Here is a 23,208-nt window from a genome sequence, read left to right as displayed (position 1 = left end):
GAAATGAGGTGCGTTCCTTTTATGAGCCCCGGACGAGGGGAGGAGCCAAACATCGGATTAAAAGAGTCAGCGAAACTGAGCCTCTCCATTGGTCCATAACGGTCGCCCCGCCAGGCCCCCGAGTGTGAAATCCAGCTCCGTCGCTCTCCAACAGGGGCACGCATAAGAGCTCTGACTTTTACATCAGGCCGTGGTTTCTGGGGGCACTCTCTGGACCCGAACATGCGCTGATCTCCATTCAAATGTCGGATTTGAGGGAAATCCCTGCACTACCCTGTAGGCATGCCCAAAAATAACTCGACCTTTGCCTCTTCCATGTCCCTCGAGGCTGTGGTTAGCATTTGATGATCATGTGGCAGTTGCGGCAGTTGTCGAGTAGTTGGAACACGTGCCATCTATAGTGAGGTAGGATTGTAATGTGGCATTGTGGGGAAGAAGTTGAAGTTCCTTGTAACGAGGTTGTGAATAATGGTCATGTTTGTAATAGAAAATGTAAGTGTGGGTTGTTGCGGGGATTTTGAGTGGTTGTGGTGAGCGTGGTATACTTTGGTGAGCAGAATGAAGGTCTGAGGTGAAATGGCGGTTGAGAATCGGCACGCGGATTTTGAATGGAAAATTGGCTCGCAAATGCATATGTACACCACTCGCTGTGCTTGAATTCTATCGGTTGGTGTCTGTGCTTGCTCGCATGTTTTGTGTGAGAGAAAGGGAGTGGAAGAATGCAAAGATTGAAGGTTAAAGAACTCTAACTGAAGGAGTCCCACACAATGCATCTTTCCCCTTTACCCACTAGATATATGGAAAGGACTAACTAATACACATACTATTGAATTAACTGCCTTGGGATCGCTGTATGTTGTGTGCCATTGCCTTGGAGGGATGCGTTTTTACAGAACCACGACAACAGCATATCATTAACTTAGCTCAACAGGACATATGAAGGAATTGAAGAATACTAATCTCCCATTCATCATCCCTGAAAATCTTGTATATTCAGATGTTAGACCCTTTCCAGTTGGCAAAACTCCTTCATTACACCCCTTGGGGGCATCCAGGAAGGGGGGGATATACTCTTCAAAATAAGAAACTTTAACCCACCCCCCACTCCCAACTAATGCACTTTAAATTTAATCTGCATAATCTGGCATCATAGCAATTGTTATACACCCCCCCCTTCAGAAACCTCCCCCTTTCTCCCCTCCACACTCTCCCCCTCCTCCCTCCCTCCATTTTTCCCTCACCTCTCTGTTTCCCCCGCTCCCACCCCCCTGCTCTCCTTCCATCCCCTCCTCCCCTGTATTTGTGTCATCGAAGTGACAGGCGATATTTGTTGGTGTAAAATAAAATGGGTTTCCTCTTTGCAGGGTATAAACAGGCCCCTCCCCCAACAATGTACAGTACCGTATATTAAAGGCACACACCAAACTGAGATAATAACTTCTTGCAATATTTATTACTTTGTAACAAAACTGGCTTGAAATATTTTTCAAGAAATTCAGTTCTGTATTTTAAAATATTAATTTCCACTTTGTTTTCGATTTTAGACCAATGTTAACAATAAGCTTCTTCTTCTTGTCCCCCTTCTCCTCACACCTTTCAGATTTTTTTTTGGTTGTAGCCGGTTTTTTTTGCCAGACCAAGTTTGTCAAATGCAGACTTCATGGGTCTGACATCTTGTGTGTCTTTGTGACAACATCGGCACTTTAAGTGAAAAAACCCAAAAACGAACACCAAATATCTGCACGACAGTCATGACTTCTGTCATTTGGGTCCATTTGTCCATCCAGGGTCCATTTTCCAACTTTGAACAAGACACCATCGATGTGTCCCAGGTGGCTTGTGCAATGTTTTTAAAATATCGATAAAACTTTCTGACCCCTTAACTGAAATAAACAGTGTCTGATTTTTCTCTCTTGAGACCACAGCGGTCAACAATGGCACAGAGTAATGTCGTGTACAGCGGACATAAAATTGCTGTCCGGAAGTCGACACTCGCAAAAAAATTGGGGTTGGTTGGATTACCGGAAACTCAACATTTTTTTTTTTTTTTAAGGCCTTATAAATCAACCCATGTTAATTGTTCAGTTTAACCTGCTCATGGTGTCCTTTCCTCCATTAGTCCAGCAAAGTCCGCAGTATTGTTAGGCAGGAAATTTTACTCCATGCAATTTGCTCTCATTCGCCAGCGTGCACTCGCTGTATCGCTTGGCAGTAGTCCGAGGGCACGGACCTCGATTGGTCGAGTCACTTCAGGTAAACGGTGTTAGATGTGGAACCCTGTTCAAGTTGACAAGTTAATTGACGTTCGTGGTTGCTTAGCAATCTGCCAGGCCGTGGATTTATCCGCGGCACGGCACGTCAGCCTTCAGGGCCGGGTGTTCGGGAGAACCCCTGAGTGCTTCCCCTTGCAATAATCCCCAAACCCCGAGTCCGCCACAGTATTATTTCCTAGTTCAGAACAATGAACCGCACCAAACTATGTCGGCATTTGAGGCTTGTGACGAGATAGGAAGACACTGCAGTTGGTTTTTGTCATCTTTGAATATACGTGGTTAATCTGTGCCTCAAGGCATCAATTTTTTTTCAGTTTTTTTTTCTTTTTTTAGCAGGAGAGGATTTATTTGTTTTGAAAAGATGATTTGCTCATGCTGACCAATCCGATGATTTGATATTGTAGCGTCGATTGGTCTGACTCACGTCACCCTTCACACCAGGAGTTTCTGCTACTCCCCAAGATCACGGAGCTTACCAAAATCGCACTGTTCAATCAGTGTGACCACTCCTTGGCTTTTTTCACAACATCTTGGCTATTCGTTGTTCAACTTGGCGTCTTGGTTTTCTATAGGTTTTCTATCATCACCGCTTTTCCAAAACCTTGTGAATTCTTGACTTGTTTAAATTGGCTCACCTTGGCATTTATGAAAATGAGGAGTGGTCACACTGTGTTCAATCGACTATTCTTTACCTTTACAAAACCCCAAGAATCACTCCAATGCGATGCCAAACTTGGCAGTGCAATGCGTGGGTGGAAAAAATGTGGGAAAACGGCTCTTAGAGTTAAAATGGGGTCTACTAAAAAAGAATACAACAATATGGGTAGACAAGACTCAATAATAAATAAACGGGACAGACCAGGCACTTAAAAGACAAACGAGTAGGGAGACACACACATACACACACTTATGTACAATGAAAATAAATATCCCACGATGTTGCCAAATATAAATACTGGGATTCGCACAACAATGGGGAATGAACGAGGGCTTCAGGAAGGCGTGAGCTGGTTTTCGGGCTGTTGCGGCACGGCTGGAGGATAATAATGAGGAGAGTTGACCAAACAGAGAGGAGAGGGATGCTTCCTCTCCAAAGGTCCGATTCCAACTCCAACTGCTGCATGCAGCACGGTCATGGCCCTCGTAAACTTTGGGACCGGCTTCATGGCGGGTCCCTATCTAACCCATGGGGTGATCCCAATAAAAAGCATTATACCCCCTCCCCAAGGCTTTGCAGCCGATCCTGCCATCATGGCCTGTAGGGTGCTGGCCAAACAGTCTGTGCTGTTTCCTAAAGCACAATGCGCTTTTCAGTGTGCTTTTGTGCCCAAGTCCTCACCTGGCCTCGGTCGAAAAAAGGAGACTTTACACAAGAAACTTACTCTATACTCTCTTAACATAAACCCTCACTACCTCCTCTCCCATATTGTTTTACAATATGACTTGCTTCAATACAAAGAGCCATTACAAGAGGAATCTGTGCTATGCAATCACATGGTCCATCATGTTCTCACCACTATCTAGCTATGGATCTCATCCCCCCCTCCCCCCTCCTTTCCATGTAACAATATTCTGCATATTGTAAACCATGAATCGGTTTGTACTTCGTTGTGATGTCTGATATGTAATCTGGACATGATTACCCAATAGACCAGGGCCCTGCGCTTCCTTTATATGTTAAGTATTGTTACGTTTGAGGGGGGGGGGGTATGTATTCAAAGGGTAATTAGGATGTTTAATTAGGTATGCCATGCTGTTCGAGTTTACCAGGATCTCGATGTAATAAGTAGCAATTCAGTGGTGATAAGTTGTCTAGTAAATGTTCATTTCTTCAAGGGGGAAATGATAATTGTCACGTAATTAGATAGGGACACGGGATAGGGTAAGTGTGTCTGCGTAAACCCTTTTTAGTAGTCCCTGGAGGCTGGCCGTGACGTCACAGGACAGTGCAGCGGATGGCTCCGCCCCGTGATCACGATTGGCGGAAGGCGACAGCGGTGGGCCAATAAACGGCTTGATTGGAAGTGACGAGGACGGAAGGATAAAAAGGTTCTGTTCGGGGTCGAAAAAGAAGAGGAAGAAGATCGGGACAAAAAGATCGTGTTTTTTTGGTGTGGAGGCTGTTGCGCGGAGAGCGTACTTGTTGTTGTGCTGATTCGATCGTGTTCTTCATCGTGTCTTGGAGCCTTGCTGAGCCTCGTGCCTCACCTTGGTTGGCTCTGGGGTTCTGCTGACTCGGAGTACGGGGTCAAACGGCGGGCAGACCTGCCTCCCTCTCCTGCTCGCAATTTGGCGTCAGAACTGGTTCCCTGGCGGCTGTGGGCGGACTTGGGCCAAGACCAGGAGGTCGACAGCACCGCGGTTTCTTCTGCCCCCCTGACGAGAGTGGGGCCAGCTCGTCCGACGCCAGTCCAGGGACGGTTGCGTCCACACCACGGTCCAGCCTGACCACCAGAAGTAGCTACGTTTTGTGTGTGTGTGTGTGTGTGTGTGTGTGTGTGTGTGTGTGTGTGTGTGTGTGTGTGTGTGTGTGTGTGTGTGTGTGTGTGTGTGTGTGTGTGTGTGTGTGTGTGTGTGTGTGTGCTTGGCGCCTTAGAGGGTTTGAGAATTGTATATTTATTGGAATTGTCTGTGTTTTCCCCACGCCCGATCCCACACCATCCCGTCGAATCGCCCCGGATCCCTCTTCTTGCCGAGTCTTGTTATTTCTGGTTAATAATCAAAACAAATAAACATCATCAACTCAGTGAAAAGTGACTCGTGCCACCTTCCTCGTCCCGTTTGCGGTAGAGCGATTTAGAACCGCCATGTTTGGGTTATAAATAAATAAACCGCCTCCATCGTTTCGGCTCATTCTACGTTGGCGGGACTGTTCAAGTCCCGTGGACGTCACAGTATGTATGTATGTAGAGTTTGGTTGATATTTTACCGCAAGATGAATGCATTTTGTGCTGAGAGGTAACCTTTGCTGTTGTTTGGCAGATGGCAGCGGCAGTGGGGTCTTGCCTATCGTAACAGCCACTTGCACAGTTTGGCTCGGTTGGTGGAGCAGTATCCAGAGCCTGTGCAGTGCCTTCGTGGTAAGCTTTGGGTGCAGAAAGTGCACAACCTTGTTATTGCTTCATGTTCATAAGGGTGAGTGCTGTGCATTTGGTAATGTTTCCTCTACTTTGCTGCATGTACTCACCTTTATGCTGTGTTACTTGTCATCCTCACACAGCTACCTTCTGTTCTGTAAGAGCTGTGTGTGGTTTCAACAGGTGGAAATAAAACTAATCTTGCAGATGTTGATTTTCATTTTTTTCTTATTTATTTATTGAATTTCACTGATGGCTTTGTTTTTACCTCCAGGAAAGACGGTTTTGTTCACTGATCACTCAGGGGTCAATGCTCATGGTGATGCTATGTTGGGCATTATGGATGTACACCATCATTGGATCAAGGTACCTTGCTTGGGCTCACAGAATGGCCTGCATTCTTATCATATGGTGGAACCATCACTCGTATTATACTGCTCTCTGGTTTTAGAGGAAAATAACTCCACCATGAAACTCCACCGAACCTCTATGGTGTTTAGTGTGCACATAGATGTTCCAAAGGTTCTTCACCAGTCTGAAGGCCAGCACTTATCACCTGATCTGTGGTAATACAGCAAAGATCATTGTGTCTGATAATCATGCTTTACTTAGATGTCACACACATTTGGACCGCGTTGCGCAAGAGATGCGTCACCCTCACGAACGACAATAATTGAAAAGAAAAAATGAAGGATTGTTTCAGTGGTGGTCAGTTTCACGAAAAATTGATGTGCTGCCATAGAATGATCAATATCACTGCATTGGCCCTTCCTGTGTGAACAATATGGTGCAATATGACATGAATCACAGGATTGACGTTTTATTTTATTTTAAGGATAGACATTTAAAAGAAGGAAATTCAGCTCAGCGCAGCCTTGTGATCTTTGGAAGCATCCCGATTGTGTGCTTGTGATCTTCACGACCGGCCATAGAAATCAAATGTTCCCCATTTGCCTTATTCCTTCTATAATTGGAGTGACCTTCTTGTGGGACACTAAATAGATGATTCTTCAGGCTTGAGTGTCTTTATGTCCTTGGATCGGGTGGTGTATGCCACTCGTTCAGATGGCCATTACAATCTTGAAATGGATCGTTAGCATAGATTGGGTGTACTTTGTACTGGGTAATGCAAAAGTCACACTTCTTAACTCTGCTCTGAGGCTAAAAAAAAATTCACGCAAAAGGTAGACAGTCGCACCCATGTCCGAAGGAAGCGGTGCAGTTTATCATTTTTATCCCCCCCCCCCCCGGAGGGAGGGAGCGGGATATTGGAATTGTCCGGTTTGTTTGTCTGTCTGTCTGTCTGTGAGCAACTTTACGGCAAAACGGCTTTAGCAAACGCTATCAAATTTAATCCATAGGTGGGCAATGAACCTTGGACGACCCCATTAACTTTTGGGTCCAATTGGATCAAAGGTCAAAGTCACGAAAAGATCAAAATCGTTTTTCACTCATAACTTCGTCAAAAATGGTTTAATTGACTTCAAACGAAGACTAAAATATTCCTTATTCTATTCCTTATAATCAACATTCAGGTTAAGGATGTATAAAATTTAAATTTGATCCCCAAAATAACTTTATGCCTTAAATGGGCGGGATTTGTTGTGCCTGGCACCACTTGTTTAAATATGAAACGAGCAGGGGTAACCGGCGTTGCTCAGGAGAAAATTTGAGAGGGTGGAGGAGTAGGTGAGTTTGAGGGCTGGTGGGATGGGAGAATTGGCAGTGGGGGAGGGGGTGGGTGTTGGAGAGTTTGAGGGCTGGCTGGTATGAGAATGGGAGGGCCTGGGGGGCAGGAGAGCCTTTGGGCTGGGAGAGGGGGACCAGGATAACTGCCAGGGTGGGAGGGGGGCAGTAGAAGTGCTAGTGTGGGGGTGGGGGCAGTGCTGGGATGGGAAGGCAGGGAGGGTGGCGTGGTTGGACCAGATCAAGAACCGTTGAATCCCACAATCCTGAGGGGGTGGTAAACGGCTCGAACTCCAGCCATAGAGCCTTTTCACCCGAACGCAAACATCCTGGCAGTGTGCAGTCAAAAGTAATTGCTGATACGATTGCTCAATACATAAAGGAAACTCTTGAAAAGAACACGACTACAAATAAACATAACTAACCCGAACTTTCGTAAGTCCAGCCATTCTTACTGTAATTCCCTCAATTTAAGCATCATAACCTCGAGTTGTTTGCACTATGAACACGTGCAAACGTTTCCAACTGAATTGTACAGTTTCATTTGCTGTGCATTACAGTACTCATATACGCTCTACACTCGGCTTCATTGCAGGAAATCCCAATGATTTTGAGGGCCTTGCTTTCCACAGCATCGAGAAGGGCACTGTACGAGTCAGGGGCGCCAGCCCACAGGGGAGAGAAGTACTCCATCAAGCTGCGAATGAAGGCCTTGCAGGTTGTCAACAGTTCCGATTGGCCAAGGAAAGACCTTGCATGACAAAGGATATCCAGTTGGTGGCTGGCTTTTATTTGTTTATTTATTTATTTTTAATACATGGTCAAAGCTTGTGAAAGAGCCAGGACGCAGAACAGATCAGGACATAACATAACAAAGGGGAAATGCCAACAGCAGGGCGGAGTGACAGAGTAGATGGAGATGGACAAACGAGGGCTGCAAGTAACATTGAGGGGTAGAGGAGAACCCAAGGGGTGGACAAGATGGATACATGAGCAAAATTTTTGGAGGGGTGGGGGTGTTTTAATGGGTGCAGAAAACATCATGGTTTTGTTTGGGCGATGACTTCAGATGGTGGTGAACAGCTGTCTTGAAGACCTGGAGAGAAGAATGAGATGGAAGAGTGTGGAATGGAAGAGCTTGTGGAAGGTTGTTGTGGGATTTCTTGGGGTTGAAAGGCATGTTCCAAGTATTTACCAGCTCTTGATTCTATCAGGGTCTGTAAATAGGGAAGAGGCTGCTGCCTGCCTGCCTGAAGGATAAGAAATGATATGGCACAGGGTGGAATCCTCAGCAAAGAGAAAGGCAGGATTTTGCAGGGAATCGGCAAGATCATTGATGAACATGAACAACACTGGGCCCAAGACTTGGGGCACTTCAGTCTTGGCAGGCAGAGGAGAGAAGAGTAGACGAGAGGATCCTGTTAAGAGCTACACGCTGATTATGGGAGTGGAGGAAGTCATGATCCATGAGGGGAGGTGGCCTTGGATGCCATAAGCATAGAGTTTGGAGATCAAGTCAGGGTGCCAAATTGTCTGAATACATCCCAAGCATTTTATAGAGACCGCTCTGATCTCTTGTTTGAGATTGAGGACTTCTATCCATTGTTGGGACAGTAGAAGCAGAATGACCAGGTCTGAAACCAAACTGATGTTCTAAGATGAGGCCATTGGAGAAGAGGAAGGATTTGATGTCAACTGCAATGATAAATTCCATGACCTTGCTTATAATTGGAAGCAAGCTAATTGGCCTGTCGTTAAGAGGATCCGTTTTTGTACCACGTTTGTGTATTACAGTGATGTTTGCTAACTTCCAGGCAGAGGGAAACTGACTCGGAGAGAATGATCAGGTGAACAGAACAGAAAGAGGATGATCAAGAGCAGCAGAGCAGGTTTTTTGGGGGTTTTTTATGACTCTTACATTTATGCCGTCTGAGCCTGTTGCAAAATCGGAGCGGAGGTTTGCCTGAAACCTCTCCACCTTCTCATTTGGGAAAAAAACATTATCCAAGAGCAGTTGGATACATGTTTGTATGTTATGTGTAAGGAGTGAGGACTTGGAATCAAACACAGAATTGATGCATTCAGCCTTCTCATGAGCAGAGTCCGCTGTGGTGTCCTTTGATGTGAGGGAAGGAATGGGGGGAGTATACACCAGAGACACTTGACAAGGCACCAACAGGTCTTTTAAGAAGGAGACAGGTTTGAGAGTTCAGCCTTGATATGAGGAAGGCAGAGTTGGAATGGATGATTATAAGATTGTCCATGTTGGCAGAGAGGGAGACAACTAAGAGGTGGCTTTGGAGAGGAAAGCACAGCCAACGGTTCTCCTGTGGGTTCGGAGGGGGAAGCAGAGTACACAGACGGTTGCAAATGGAGTTCTTAACATAAACTGTAACTCTGCCACCGGAACGGGGTTCAGGCCTGTCAAACCGGAAAAGACGATACCCATGGAGAGACTTTGAGGAATTAGGGACATCACGTGGGAGGAAGGATTCTGTTTGGTCGATAATGTCAGGTTTACCAGTGGCAGCTTTGATTGAGAGATACAGGATGTCAAATTGGAACGAAGACCTCAGATGTTGGAGATCCATAGTGTTCAGGATGTGGGAGGAGGTGCTGTTGGAAGGGAGTAAACAAGAGGTGGAGGAGAGAGGGAGGCGGTAGGATGTAGATTGGGATGTGGAGGGTGCAGGACGCTTGCATTCATGTGATTTATCACCAGAATGACCATACATCACTGCATATATATTAATGTCTTTGACTTTGCACCATGAACCTTGAGAGGTATTTGGATTTGGAAAAAAACTAAAAAACACAAAGGGGATGAGCTGTGCTGTGGAAATCCAGACATGTACCCCACCAATAAATCGCTGCAACAAACCTTAAACCAAAGTGAGTACATATCAAAACTTAGAAGGGTACTTGGTAGAGCGCATACCGCCATCACGCAATGCCTGATCCACGAGTACATATTGGGCCCATTACATTTTTAAATTTAATGCTTGTATATCGTCTTTGGCTCTATCTCTCAATGGTGAAGAATCACTTCAGATCTGGATACGAGAATGATTTGATTGAATTCGTATCTTCAGCAAAATCGAATGAATTCGTCGTGGTTACACACCCAACTTGTCCACCAAGTTTCATCCAAATCCATCCACAACTTTTTGAGATATCGTGCTATATATCATTTTTGTCCCTCTCTCTCAATGGTAAAGAAACACTTAAAAACTATTGGATCTAGATTCGGATCTTCACCAAAATTGAATCAATTCTTCCTTGTTCCACACCCAATGTGTCCACCACGTTTCGTCTAAATCCGTCCACAACTGTTTGAGATATCGTGCTACATTTTATTTTGGCCGCATCTCTCAATGGTGAAGAATCACTTTAAAAATTATAGTCGTCGGCTCCGGGTCTTCGCCAAAATCTAATCAGTTCGTACTTGTCACACACCCAACCTGCCCACCAAATTTCATTCGGATCTGAACACAACTTTTTGAGATATTCTGCACACAGACAGACAAGCAGACAGAGAGCGGCGAAAACATAACCTCCTTCACTTTCGGTGGCGGAGGTAACGATAGGCCTCAGAAGGAATTTTGAATATTGTACTGGCTAAGAAGTATTTCTAAGTGAGGAACACAAAGTGTTTTAATTTTACGTTTTGGGATTTTGTTCATGGAACGGAACGTGTTACCATCGGGTGTGATAATTGGAGAGCATCACAAAGCCTTCACCCTTTATCTTTTTAAAATTTCATCCTAACTGAATACTAAATATGCTCATGACAGATTGCTATTGCACAGCGCATCATGGTATGGGATAATCCTTGGTGTAAACGGAGCATTTGTGGGGGTTTTTAATCCTGATCGAGCTCTTTTGAGAACAGAGACTCATGTTCCAGGTGATGGAAGAGCGTGGATGCTGCAAACTCGCTCTGACTCAGCTCCAGCAAGCGGAAGGTCGTCTGGCCTTGCAGTTGGGAGGCCTTCAACTGACGGTGCTCGAGCCCGATTGTCATGTCGTGCCTCTGGGCGAGCATTTCCGGCGCATACAAGTCTTGCAAAGGCGCGTTTTGTCTGGCCGACTGCTTTTTCACCCGGGCTCACTCCAGAATCTGTTGATGATTCTTGGAGGGTAAGTGAATCCACTGAACAATGTACTTCAATGTGCTGCAATTGTTTTGGCTACATTTTAATCGATTATATAATGCGAACTATGGTGTCTGTCCGTGTGTTCATTTGTCTCTTGTTTCCGGCGGCCACTTCCCGTGCTGCATTCGAAAAGCTGCGCATGCAGGCACAGCTCAACATTCAACCAGAAGAAGAGCATGATACCAAATGATTTGCATTTTAAACTAAGAACCGGCGATTTATATCGTTGTACCAGTATAATTTTTCATGTCGATATACCGGTATACCGAAAAACCAATCGGTATATCACCATGAAATCCAAGGAGGTCGTTTGCAATCTTTAAGTACCGTACATAGTTTTAAAAACTTTGATGCACTCGGCATCTCGGTTAAACGTGGAACAGTGAAACGTATGATGTCAAGACGTACTAGGAAGTATGTACAGTAGGTTTTAACTTTTAACCATCAGCATCCGAGCTCTGTACAAACAATCACGTTTTTATTTGCCTTCGTAGCTGTTTTTAAAGCAATTTCCAATTTGGTATTTATATGAATCAGGTGTGCTTCAGAAAGCCTGTGCTGATTACCGCCACGGCGATCCGCAATAGTCATACCGACATGGTGATCCGCAATTGCCTGTGCCGATTACAAATACTGATCTCGCTTTAAAACAAAATCATTTTTCATGCAAGTTGAAGTTGGAAGTGAAATAACCGTTCTCATCATGGGAAAGAAAAACAAAATAATCATGAGGAAGTTGGGTTTCTTCAGATCTTTGGGATGTGTTTCCTTCTACAAATCAATCATCCACTGCCTTTTCCTCTTGGATAAGTTCATTGAATGTCCTGGCATAGTGATTGTGGAGAGCATCGAGTTGCTTTTAGTAGAAGTTTGGAATTCCATCTGGGACTGGGCTTTTAAAGTTTGGCATTTTTTGAAGTCGTTTTCTAATTTATTTTTTTTTCTTTATCAATAATCACTGGGCAGGGGTGCAAATTAATGGTGCCTAACTTTTGTGCTGGTTGGGTACACAATACTGCCTTACCTGCCCGGCTAGCGAATCACCGGTGATTCCTGTTATTTTGTACAATTTGTAGTAGCTTTCTCAACTAGAACTACTGTTTTTGTCCCCAGAAATCAGTAGAAATCACCGGTAATTCTGTGACGGCCATTTTGTCTGTTTTCATCTCGTTCCAAATCACGCGTGCGATTGCGCGAGATTTGATGGTTTGGCGCGGTTTGGACGCATTTTCTCATTCCCAGGTTGGTTAAATGTGTGAATTTGGGTGAATGAGTGAGTTTCATGGGTGAGGTTAGGTGAATGAGTGAGTTTGGGTGAATGAGTGAGTTTTATGAGGCTTTTGGGTTAATGAGTGAATTAGATGAATGAGTGAGTTTGATGGGTGAGGTTTGGTGAATGAGTGAGTTTGATGGGTGAGGTTCGGTGGATGAGTGAGTTTATGTGCGATTTTGGGTGGACGAGTAGTACCCCCACCATTGTCCATCACCCACAACCCCCCCCCCCCCCAATCGTCCATCAGCCACAACCACCCCATCACCCACAAAAATGCCTCTCCCCCCAGCACTACTCACAACCCCCTGCCCCCCTCCATCACCCACAACCTCCTCCTCCCTGCATCATCCCCCCACCCCCACCCCACTCATCAAACTCATCCATCTATCCAACTCACTCATCCACCCAACCTCCTCCATCAAACTCACTCATCCAATCAACCTCACTCATCAAATTCACTCATGTGAGCATATTAAAAGTGTTTGATATCAAATTTGTGACTTTTGTCTTTACTTTATCGGGCCGGTAGAAATTCTGCTGGGCCGGTAACTTTTTCTAGTCACCAGCCCTGCTGGCCGGTGGATAAAAATATTAATTTGCACCCCTGCGAGGGGCATTTCCTCTCGAGTCTAGATGTTGCTTCTTCTTTTCCAAGTCTGGGATCCATTCTGCTTCCTTGTTCAGTTCCTTTCGATCTTCAAAAATTACTTTCCAGAATTTTTCTAGCTTTTCTTTTTCAGGGGGAGTTGGCACAGTCTGCTGTGGTTTCCCTAATTTGCGGTGAAATGTCTTCAGGTTGCTCTCAAACTCTTCGTGTGTGTGTGTGTGTGTGTGTGTGTGTGTTTGTGTGTGTGTGTGTGTGTGTGTGTGTGTGTGTGTGTGTGTGTGTGTGTGTGTGTGTGTTCTTGGTTGTTTATCCATATGTGGGTTTCAGAAGGTGGAACGGAGCCCTTCCAGGTCTGGAAGTATCCACCTTTGAGAGTGCGCGTACACGTGCGTAGATGTATGCGTGTAGATGCTCAAGATGACCTTACCATTCTGTTAGTTGGAGGGAGGGGGGGGGAAATGTGAAAGATTGCCTTATCCTCCTATCGGGGGGGGGGCATGCTTAAGTTACAATGCTCTCATTCCATTATGCAATGTTTTGACAAATTTGTTGGCAAGTTGCTCCCCTCACTGCTAATCCTCCCCAAGGAAAGACTCATTTCTCAGGCTGCATTATTTATTGCAAATAATTCATCGAACATAATCCATATTGCTGGATTTATTGTAATCCTGTGCTTTGTGCACATGTCATTTTGATGGGCTTTCTCCCTGGTTATATTTATATATATATATATATATATATATATATATATATATATATATATATATATGAGAGAGAGAGAGAGACAAATTGAACCTCCGCCGCCCGATGATGCCCCACTATTTCGTAATGGGCGGTATAAGTGGCCCTGAGTGAAACCAAGAGTTCAACACAATTAACCTTTTTAAAGTCCATGAAATAATTTAAATTGATAGATAAACAAACTTTTCCCATCACTGGGGATTGGTACTTTAACTTGTCACAACATGTGTGATGTTTTTTTTTTCATCGTGGAGTTTATGGACCCGTATCACAAAACTTTGATGTATTTTTTTTCTCTCTCAATGTTTGGTTGTGATTGGCGGCACAAGGAAACCAACCATCGGCATACATTATTGGCACGAAGGTGAAATGCCACTCAAACGTACATCTCTGGCACGCAGGGCAGATTCCAAGCTACAGCTGCTGGATGAGGGAGTGTTTGAAGTTCCAGCGCTATGTCAGGTGACCTCGCTGCAGCAGTTCTTGCTCAAAAACGCTGGCAAAGCTCAACGCAGGCTGCTTGAACAGCACAGGTGAGCACCTTGAGCACCTGACTCAGTCCTCGTTATCTTTTTTTCTTTAAATCCGTGTGACTTGCCGTGAGTTCATCTGGAAATGTAGAGCAACATCACGTGTGGCCGTCGTTAAATTTGCTTTTTCTTGGGTGTTGCTAATTGATTACGAATGAAATGAGTTAGAATTGGTACCCGATTAACATGAACGTGTAAGTTGCCCCTCCTAAATATTGCCCAAGTATGAGGGATAAAGTTCATCCCTGACTATCCTGTTTCTATCTAACCTGACCCTGGTTTTGAGGGACAGGGTTGGTCTCATGGTTGGGATGAGATATTTTCCTGATGAGTGCAAGCAACTATGGGGTCAATGTAAATATTTTGTGCTAGTTTAATGAAGGTTTTTATTTATTTTATTTTTTTCAATGCTTCTGCCGTCGAAGGCCCGAAGTTTTTTATTTTCAAGTTGTCCGTCCACCCGTGCATCCGATTTCTGTCACCATGATCGCTTGGGAAACACTGAAGAGATTTCAACCAAACTTAGCACAAGTGTGGACTGTGATAATGGCGAACCGATTCAATTTTGGGTTCAACAGGTCAAAGGTCAGGTTCCCTTTTAAAATCACTTGGCAGACCATTCCGAGTGAGAAGTCTCTCCTCTCACACGACCCTCAATTGAGATAAAACGTAGCAGTGGGTTGATAGTTAACGTGGTAGAAGCATCTCCATCACATTTGCGTCGGATTCTATTTTCTCGTTTTCAAAAGGATTTATTAATTCCAAGTGTTCAATATTTCAAAGCCAATTGGTGTACCCATCTGAGCCCCTCATTTATGAACCAGGGAGAACCTTGGCTCAAATCCCATATGTTTGTCCATTATCTACTAATGTCCAATGTCTTTGTCCTGGATGACATTTATGCACAATCTCAAATTTTTCACAAAAAAATTGAAAGCTGCAAACACAATTTGGCATCAGCTCGGATTTTCAAATATCTTTTGTTTAAACAGTGAAAACTGATATCTTATTTTGGGACATTCATCAGGTTGAGAGAAGAAGCAAGGAGACTGCAGACGGTTTGTGTTCATCAGCTGGGTCTATGGAAGATAGACACGGAGGTGGGACTGCCTCTGGATCGGCTTGTGGATTGTTACCGGCGACTCCTCTCTGCTGACCTGAACTTGCGTGGACTGTACCTGCGGTTGTCCCGCATCTACACAGTGTCTCCGGATGGAGAAATGAGTATTCCTTGGAACTGGAAACTTTAAGAGGGGGTTGAGAACACAGAGCTAGGAGCAAAAAGATTGTGAAATGCCATTACCGTCGGCCTGTACAATTTTGTGAACAAAAGGTTTTCTACATTTTGTAAATACTTGTCAATGTTTTATTTTTGTACATCAAACGGTTCTCTCGAAACAAACCCAAGGTTATCACGTAAGAATGAGCACCTTTCCTGAAGAGGAAACAAACGAAATCATTTTGTTGAAGTCCATTTGCTTGAATTTGAGTTGGCTTCATGTCGTCCTGATTTTTTTCCTCATAGAATGCCATCTTTTATTCACGATGTTATGTGCAATTTTGTGGGTTTTTGGGTGTTAATCAAACGATGTGCCATGAAATCCATTTTTTAACCATTAAACTTCGAGTCTTTTTGAACAGGTTTTTCCACCATGTTGAAAATCTGCTTGGTCATGTACCACTAGTCTGAAAAACGATTCAGCTTCATCCCTTTAAGTGCCAATAAAATAACATGGCAGAATGTGGTGGCAGCCTCATGTTGAAAATTGTGTTGTGATCCGGGTTGTATTAAGAATTTTTAATTGTAAGGTTCTAAAAACCGGTCTCTGGCATAACGGTTAGGGCCTCTGTTTTGAATCTTGGAGGTTAGCTGTTCGAACCCCAGTCGAGTCAAACCAAATGGTGTGCACCCGTATGGTGGCGGACTGTTCTCAGTGCATCGCCTGGTCGGAGACGTTTCCACATCCACACGACTGGTGCGCCACAGGCTTTGGGTCCTCCAGGGCCCATCCTCTGGGTTTCCCACCCAGCACTCGGGTCTGCAGCGAGGGTCGAAGTCCCACCCAACCACTCTTGAAACATGCACCAAGGAGTCTACCTCTTGCGTGAGTTGAAGGGCTCAGCCCCTGATGCACCAGGGTCAGGTGTCTTTAGTCAGATTGCTTGGGAATGCAGCCTAAAGGAGGTGGTAAACTCCAACGAAAGCTGGATATGTGCATGATGGTCGAGAGCAAACAAGTACCGTGAGCATGGATGAGCAACCATAGCACATGCCTGATGGGCCTATTGGTCACCTCCTGTGTTGAAGATCCTTGCAAAGGAACATGAATTATCCCTCTGCTTTTTGAAAAGAAACTGCTACATCTGTCTGTCTGTCACACCATCTCTTCCCAAACGGTTGGGCAGAAATTAACCAAACGAAGTCAAAGTGCAAGGGCATATTTTTGGACTCGACCCCTATGGTGGGGTCAAAAACCAATGCAATTACGGGAACATTTTTAAATGAAAGTTTGTATATGCAAACAGTGGGGGACACATGAAAGGTGTTTTTTTAAATAATTTATTTATTTTTTTGGATTTGACCCCCTACTTCATTGGCCCCAAGGGGTGGGGATTTAAGCTCATGGGTCAAAACAGGGGAAAAAAATTAACTCAAAATTTGAAATTGGGTCATTCTTGGTGAAACTTGTTGCCATCTTGCACCTTTGCTTTCGAGGGGGATTTGTGATGGTGTACTATCGATGTCACTTTTTATCCTGACTATAATTCAGATTGGTGTTTTTGTTTGTTTGGGGTGCAACTCCTACAGTTCTGGACCAATTACATCCATACTTTGAGGATCAGTACAACCCCAATTAATGTATAGAGCTGTTTATTCTCTCTCTGGAAGGGATTGAAAGTCTTAACAGTACTGTATTCCTGTCCATGTTATAAGCCTCGTGGTGGCGCAGTGGTTAGGGCAGCGCCTTGGGATCCAAGAGGTCCTGAGTTCAAGCCCCGTTGGGCCACTGAATTAATACACCAGGGGGTTGACTCAGCCTGTCATCCTTCCGAGGTCGGCGAAATGAGTACCAGTATACTGGGCCGGTGTATACCCCGGTTAAAATAGGTGTACCATATCCCTGTGTCGTAAGAGGCGACCAGGGTTGCGTCAGGAAGGGCATCCGGCGTAAAACATGTGCCAAATCACTATGCGGATCATACGGATGATCCGCTGTGGCGACCCCTAACGGGAGCAGCCGAAAGAAGTAGATATATATATGAAACATATCTTCTTCTTCTTTCGGCTGCTCTCGTTGGGGGTCGCCACAGCGAATAATCCGTATGATCCGCATAGTGATTTGGCACATGTTTTACGCCGGATGCCCTTCCTGACGCAACCCTGGTCGCCTCTTACGACACAGGGATATGGTACACCTATTTTAACCGGGGTACACCAGCCCAGAAAACTGGTACTCATTTTGCCGACCTCGGAAGGATGACAGGCTGAGTCAACCCCCTGGTATATTAATTCAGTGGCCCAACGGGGCTTGAACTCAGGACCCTTTGGATCCCAAGCCACTGCCCAAACCACTGCACCAACACCAGGCGATATATATATATTATGTATTATATAATATATATATAATATATAATATATATTATATATATAATATATATATAATATATATTATATAATATAATATATATATAATATATATTATATAATATATATATATATAATTATATATATAATTATATATAATATATATATATAATATATAATATATATATATATATATATATATATATATATATATATATATATATTATATAATATATATATTTATATTATATAATATATATATATATATTATATAATATAATATATATATTATATAATATATATATTATATAATATATATATTATATAATATATATATTATATAATATATATATTATATAATATATATATTATATAATATATATTATATAATATATATTATATTATATATATATATATATTATATAATATATATATATTATATAATATATAATATATTATATAATATATATATTATATAATATATATATTATATAATATATATTATATAATATATATTATATAATATATATTATATAATATATATTATATAATATATATATTATATAATATATATATTATATATATTATATAATATATATTATAATATATATATTATAATATATATTATATAATATATTATATAATATATATTATATAATATATATATATTATATATATATATATATATTATATAATATATATTATATAATATATATATTATTATATATATATATATATTATATAATATATATTATATAATATATATATTATTATATATATATATATATATAATATATTATATAATATATATTATATAATATATATATTATAATATATATATTATATAATATATATATTATATTATATAATATATATATTATATTATATATATATATATATATATATTATATTATATATATATTATACAATATATATATATATTATATAATATATATATTTATATATATATTATATATATATATATTTATATATATTATATTATATATATATTATACATATATACATATACATACATATACATATATATATACATATACATATATATATATATATATATATATATATATACATATATACATATTACACACACACACGATACATACATGATACACATATGATGCACACATGGTACACACATGGTGCGCACATGATACACACATTGAACGCATGGTACATACGTGATACACATATGGTACACACATGGTATACACGTGATACACACGTGATACACACATGATACAAACGATACACACATGCTACACATGATACAAACAAGGGTGATGTACAGAGCTGTGGAAATTACAGAGGGATAAAGTTGTTAAGCCACACCATGAAGTTGTGGGAAAGAGTAGTGGAAGCTAGGTTGAGAGGAGAGGTGACGATTTGTGAGCAGCAATATGGGTTTATGGCAGAAAGGAGCACCACTGATGTGGTGTTTGCTTTGAGAATGTTGATGGAGAAGTATAGGGAAGGCCAGAAGGAGTTACATTGTGTGTTTGTGGATTTAGAGAAAGCTTATGATAGGGTGCGAAGAGAGGAGTTGTGGTATTGTATGAGGAAGTCGGGAGTGGTGGAGAAGTATGTGAGGATCGTGCAGGATATGTATGAGGACAGTGTGACAGCGGTGAGGTGTGCGGTAGGAATGACGGACCGGTTTAAGGTAAAAGTGGGATTGCACCAAGGATCGACTCTGAGCCCTTTCCTGTTTGCAATGGTGATGGACAGGTTGATGGACGAGATCAGACTGGAGTCTCCATGGACTATGATGTTCGCGGATGACATCATGATCTGTAGGGAGAGTAGGGAGCAGGCTGAGGCGAGCCTCGAGAGGTAGAGGTACGCACTGGAGAGAAGGGGAATGATAGTCAGTAGGAGTAATACGGAGTATATGTGCGTAAATGAGAGGGAGGGTGGTGGTATGGTGCGGTTGCAAGGAGTTGAGGGGTGGGGAAGGTGGATGGGTTTAAATACTTGGGATCAACTGTCCAAAGTAACAGAGTGTGGTAGAGAAGTGAAAAAGAGTGCAGGCTAGATGGAGTGGGTGGAGAGGAGTTGTAGGAGTGATTTGTGACAGAAGGGTAGCTGCAAGAGTGAAGGGGAAAGTATAGAAGACCGTAGTGAGACCAGCTATGTTGTATGGTTTGGAGGCGGTGGCGCTAACAAAAAGACAGGAAGCAGAGCTGGAGGTGGCAGAGTTAAAGATGCTGCGATTCTCGTTGGGAGTGACGAGGATGGATAGGATAAGAAATGAGAATATTAGAGGGACAGCGCAGGTAGGACGGTTTGGAGACAAAGTGAGAGAGGCGAGATTGAGATGGTTTGGAGATGTGCACAGGAGGGAAGCGGAGTATATCGGGAGAAGGATGCTGAGGATGGAGCCACCAGGTAGGAGGAGAAGAGGAAGGCCAAAGAAGAGGTTTATGGATGTGGTGAGGGCAGACATGCGGGTGGTTGGAGTGTCAATGGAAGATGTGGAGGATAGAGCAAAATGGAGACTGTTGATCCGCTGTGGCGACCCCTAACGGGAGCAGCCGAAAGAAGAAGAAAAAGATTCCTGTCCATGTTTTTCAGTGTTGATTTATATTACAGCAGGAGTTAGGTGACTTTTATTCAACATGGAAGGTGCAGATGTTTCAGGGTGCCAGTGGTGTAGAGTGGGGTTGGCAGATCCCAGAAACCCAATTCTTAAGTTGCACCAGTGGTGGGTGTGGTAGGTGGTGCCACCCAAATCCAAGATGGCTGTTTCGATATAGGCTAAAACCAATATTGTCATAAATCAAGTAATACTAGGCCGATTCCAATGATCTTGGTATGCATTCTGATAGTTTTGGGTATGCCCAATCTAATAGAGAGGGTGTCATTATCATCCAAGGTCAATGTCATGAGATAAAGGTCAATATCACAGTTTTTGGTCAATTTTATGCCTGTTTTACCTTGACCCTTTTCAAGGTCAAATCTGATGACATGAAATGATTCCCCATACATGATTTCCTATTCGTGCCCAATACATACCTAAGCTCTCAGACAAGTATTTAAATAGTTATAGGCATATTAAAGTAAGCTATAAATCGATTTGGGATCACCCCCCCCCCCCCATGTCATGTGACAAATTTATGACAAATTCAAGTGTCATGCAGAGTTCCAGCAACTTGGCAACAACAAATAAAGTAAGATTTTGAACATTTTAAAGACTTTCAACATGAAATAATGTATAAATATAATGCATAACAGTTCCAAGAACATGTATAACTAACAAAATCAAATGTTTTTTATGAGGAAATAAGAAATCTAATGCAAAATAGATTGGAAATTTGACTTTTTGGACTAAAGGGGGAATTCCTCCATTTCTGGGAATGGGTCCCCCCCCCCTTTTTTAAATAGTCCCTGTCATGTTTTAAATATTGGTCTGAGGGCTTAGGCACTAATAGGAAATCATGTCTGGGAAATCATTCATGTCATCAGATTTGACCTTGAATCAAGGGGTCAAGATCAAACAGGCATAAAATTGGCCAAAAACCTATGATATTGACCTTTATCTCAAGACATTGACCTTGGATGATAATGACACCCTCTCCATTAGATTGGGCATACCCAAAACTATCAGAATGCATACCAAGATCATTGGAATCAGCCTAGTATTACTTGATGTATGACAATATTGGTTTTAGCCTATATCGAAACAGCCATCTTGGATTTGGGTGGCACCACCTACCACACCCACCTCTGGTGCAACTTAAGAATTGGGTTTCTGGGATCTGCCAACCCTACTCTACACCACTGGCACCCTTAAACATCTGCACCTTCCATGTTGAATAAAAGTCACCTAGCTCCTGGATGGAGTGGGTGTTTTCATGAACATAAGCTGGGTTTTTTTTGTTTGCCTATGCAGAGCTGTCTGTTGCCTATACACCACCTAAATAAATGTATGCGTCAGAAAACATTGCATGTTTGGAACAAGATCACCTGCAAGGTGAGTACTCTACTAGTTATTGGGAATTGGTAGAATACTGCTGCAAAACCCTTTTACCAAACCAGGAGAAAGGTTCAGTATAGCAGAAAAACAGGACATTGGAATTGGCGTCATCAATATAATTACTTTCACGCTCACGGGTTTCCCACAAAAAAAATCCATATCCTAAAATATTTTGCACTCAGATCAAAATGTGCTTAATAGGACAATTAAAGAAAAGATGTCACAACTTCAATGGTTCCAATTGTGGGTTTGACTTGCAGTTCTTCCTGTACACCACTTTATCCTGTGTATTCTCCATCCATCACCGACCTCTCTCATGTCCCTTTCCACTTGAATTTTGATTTGCCGTTTCTCTTTTTGCCCACTGCCTCTACAATCAGACCCACCTTATCACAGGCCCCAGCCCATGCATGTTCCCCTCTCTTTGCATTGTTCAACTCATTACAGTGCCCACCTCCTGCTATCCTCAGTCTTCCTTTCAATAAGAAAGATTTCCATCAGTCTTCCCAGCATCCTCTTTATCTGCAGCAATCTCACCTTCCTCTCTCTCAAAGGCCTCAATTCCAAAGAAGATCTGGTCATATTTTGTAAATCTTTGGTCTACCTGGTATCATTACCTCCATTCACTTTGTCGCATTGGTAATTTATTCAGCCCCCGTTTGTCTGTGCATATCTTCATGGGTACGGATGGATTCAGACGAAATTCAGTGTGGGACAAGAACAAAGATATTTTGATGAACTTGCAGATGGATACAATTTTTTTTGTGAAAGTTATATTTTTGGCCTTATTGATGTTGAACAATTTCAAAATGTGGATGGATTTGGATGAAATTTGGACAGGTTGGTTGTAGCAAGGATGAACTGATTCAATTTTTAAGATCCAGATCCAGCCTTTCAGTAGGATACAACCCCCCTCCCCCCACCCCGAACAAAAACATGCTGATGGCCCTATGACTGTCCCCCTTAAACACTCCTATACATTCTCAAGACCACCCTGTCCTGCAGAAACAATTTAAAATTTCTAAAGAATTTAACAATTCATTCAGGACTGCATTTATATGGAGGGGAAAAAAAAGGGGGAAAAAAATAAGTCCAACCTCAATCCTCCTCTGAATGTAGCCTGATCTTCCTTTGTTCCCACTCCAGTTCATCCCGACTATTTCCCACCCCACTTTCAACCGATGGTACACTGAAAAATTGATGCTTAAACGAGGAAACTTTCCCTTTATTTGCTTGAAAAGTTGATCTGAAAAGAAACATTTTTCTTATAGATTCAACCCCATG

General features: G+C 42.4%; 1 protein-coding gene across 7 annotated transcripts in view; it reads left to right on the top strand.

Moving 5' to 3' along the window:
* TCAIM (T cell activation inhibitor, mitochondrial) overlaps positions 1–16,085 on the top strand; it is a 64,639-nt gene extending 48,554 nt beyond the window's left edge. For 4 of the 7 annotated variants that reach the window (XM_085889964.1, XM_085889959.1, XM_085889965.1 and 1 more), the window contains 6 exons: positions 5,256–5,353; positions 5,625–5,716; positions 7,632–7,754; positions 10,944–11,176; positions 14,144–14,347; positions 15,372–16,085. In XM_085889964.1, the coding sequence (XP_085746090.1) occupies positions 5,256–5,353; positions 5,625–5,716; positions 7,632–7,754; positions 10,944–11,176; positions 14,144–14,347; positions 15,372–15,594 (973 nt within the window). In that variant the 3' untranslated portion in view covers positions 15,595–16,085. The remainder of the gene's footprint in view (positions 1–5,255; positions 5,354–5,624; positions 5,717–7,631; positions 7,755–10,943; positions 11,177–14,143; positions 14,348–15,371) is intronic. The other 3 variants (XM_085889960.1, XM_085889963.1, XM_085889962.1) reach the window with 3 other exon arrangements.
* Positions 16,086–23,208: the final 7,123 nt, after the last annotated feature.

This window comes from Eptatretus burgeri, chromosome 7 (genome assembly GCF_056783735.1).
Source record: "Eptatretus burgeri isolate ZD-2024b chromosome 7, Ebu_testis_v1, whole genome shotgun sequence".
Classification (NCBI taxonomy): Eukaryota; Metazoa; Chordata; class Myxini; order Myxiniformes; family Myxinidae; genus Eptatretus; species Eptatretus burgeri.
Note: the sequence above shows the minus strand (reverse complement) of the source record. Positions and strands in the feature narration are given on the sequence as shown.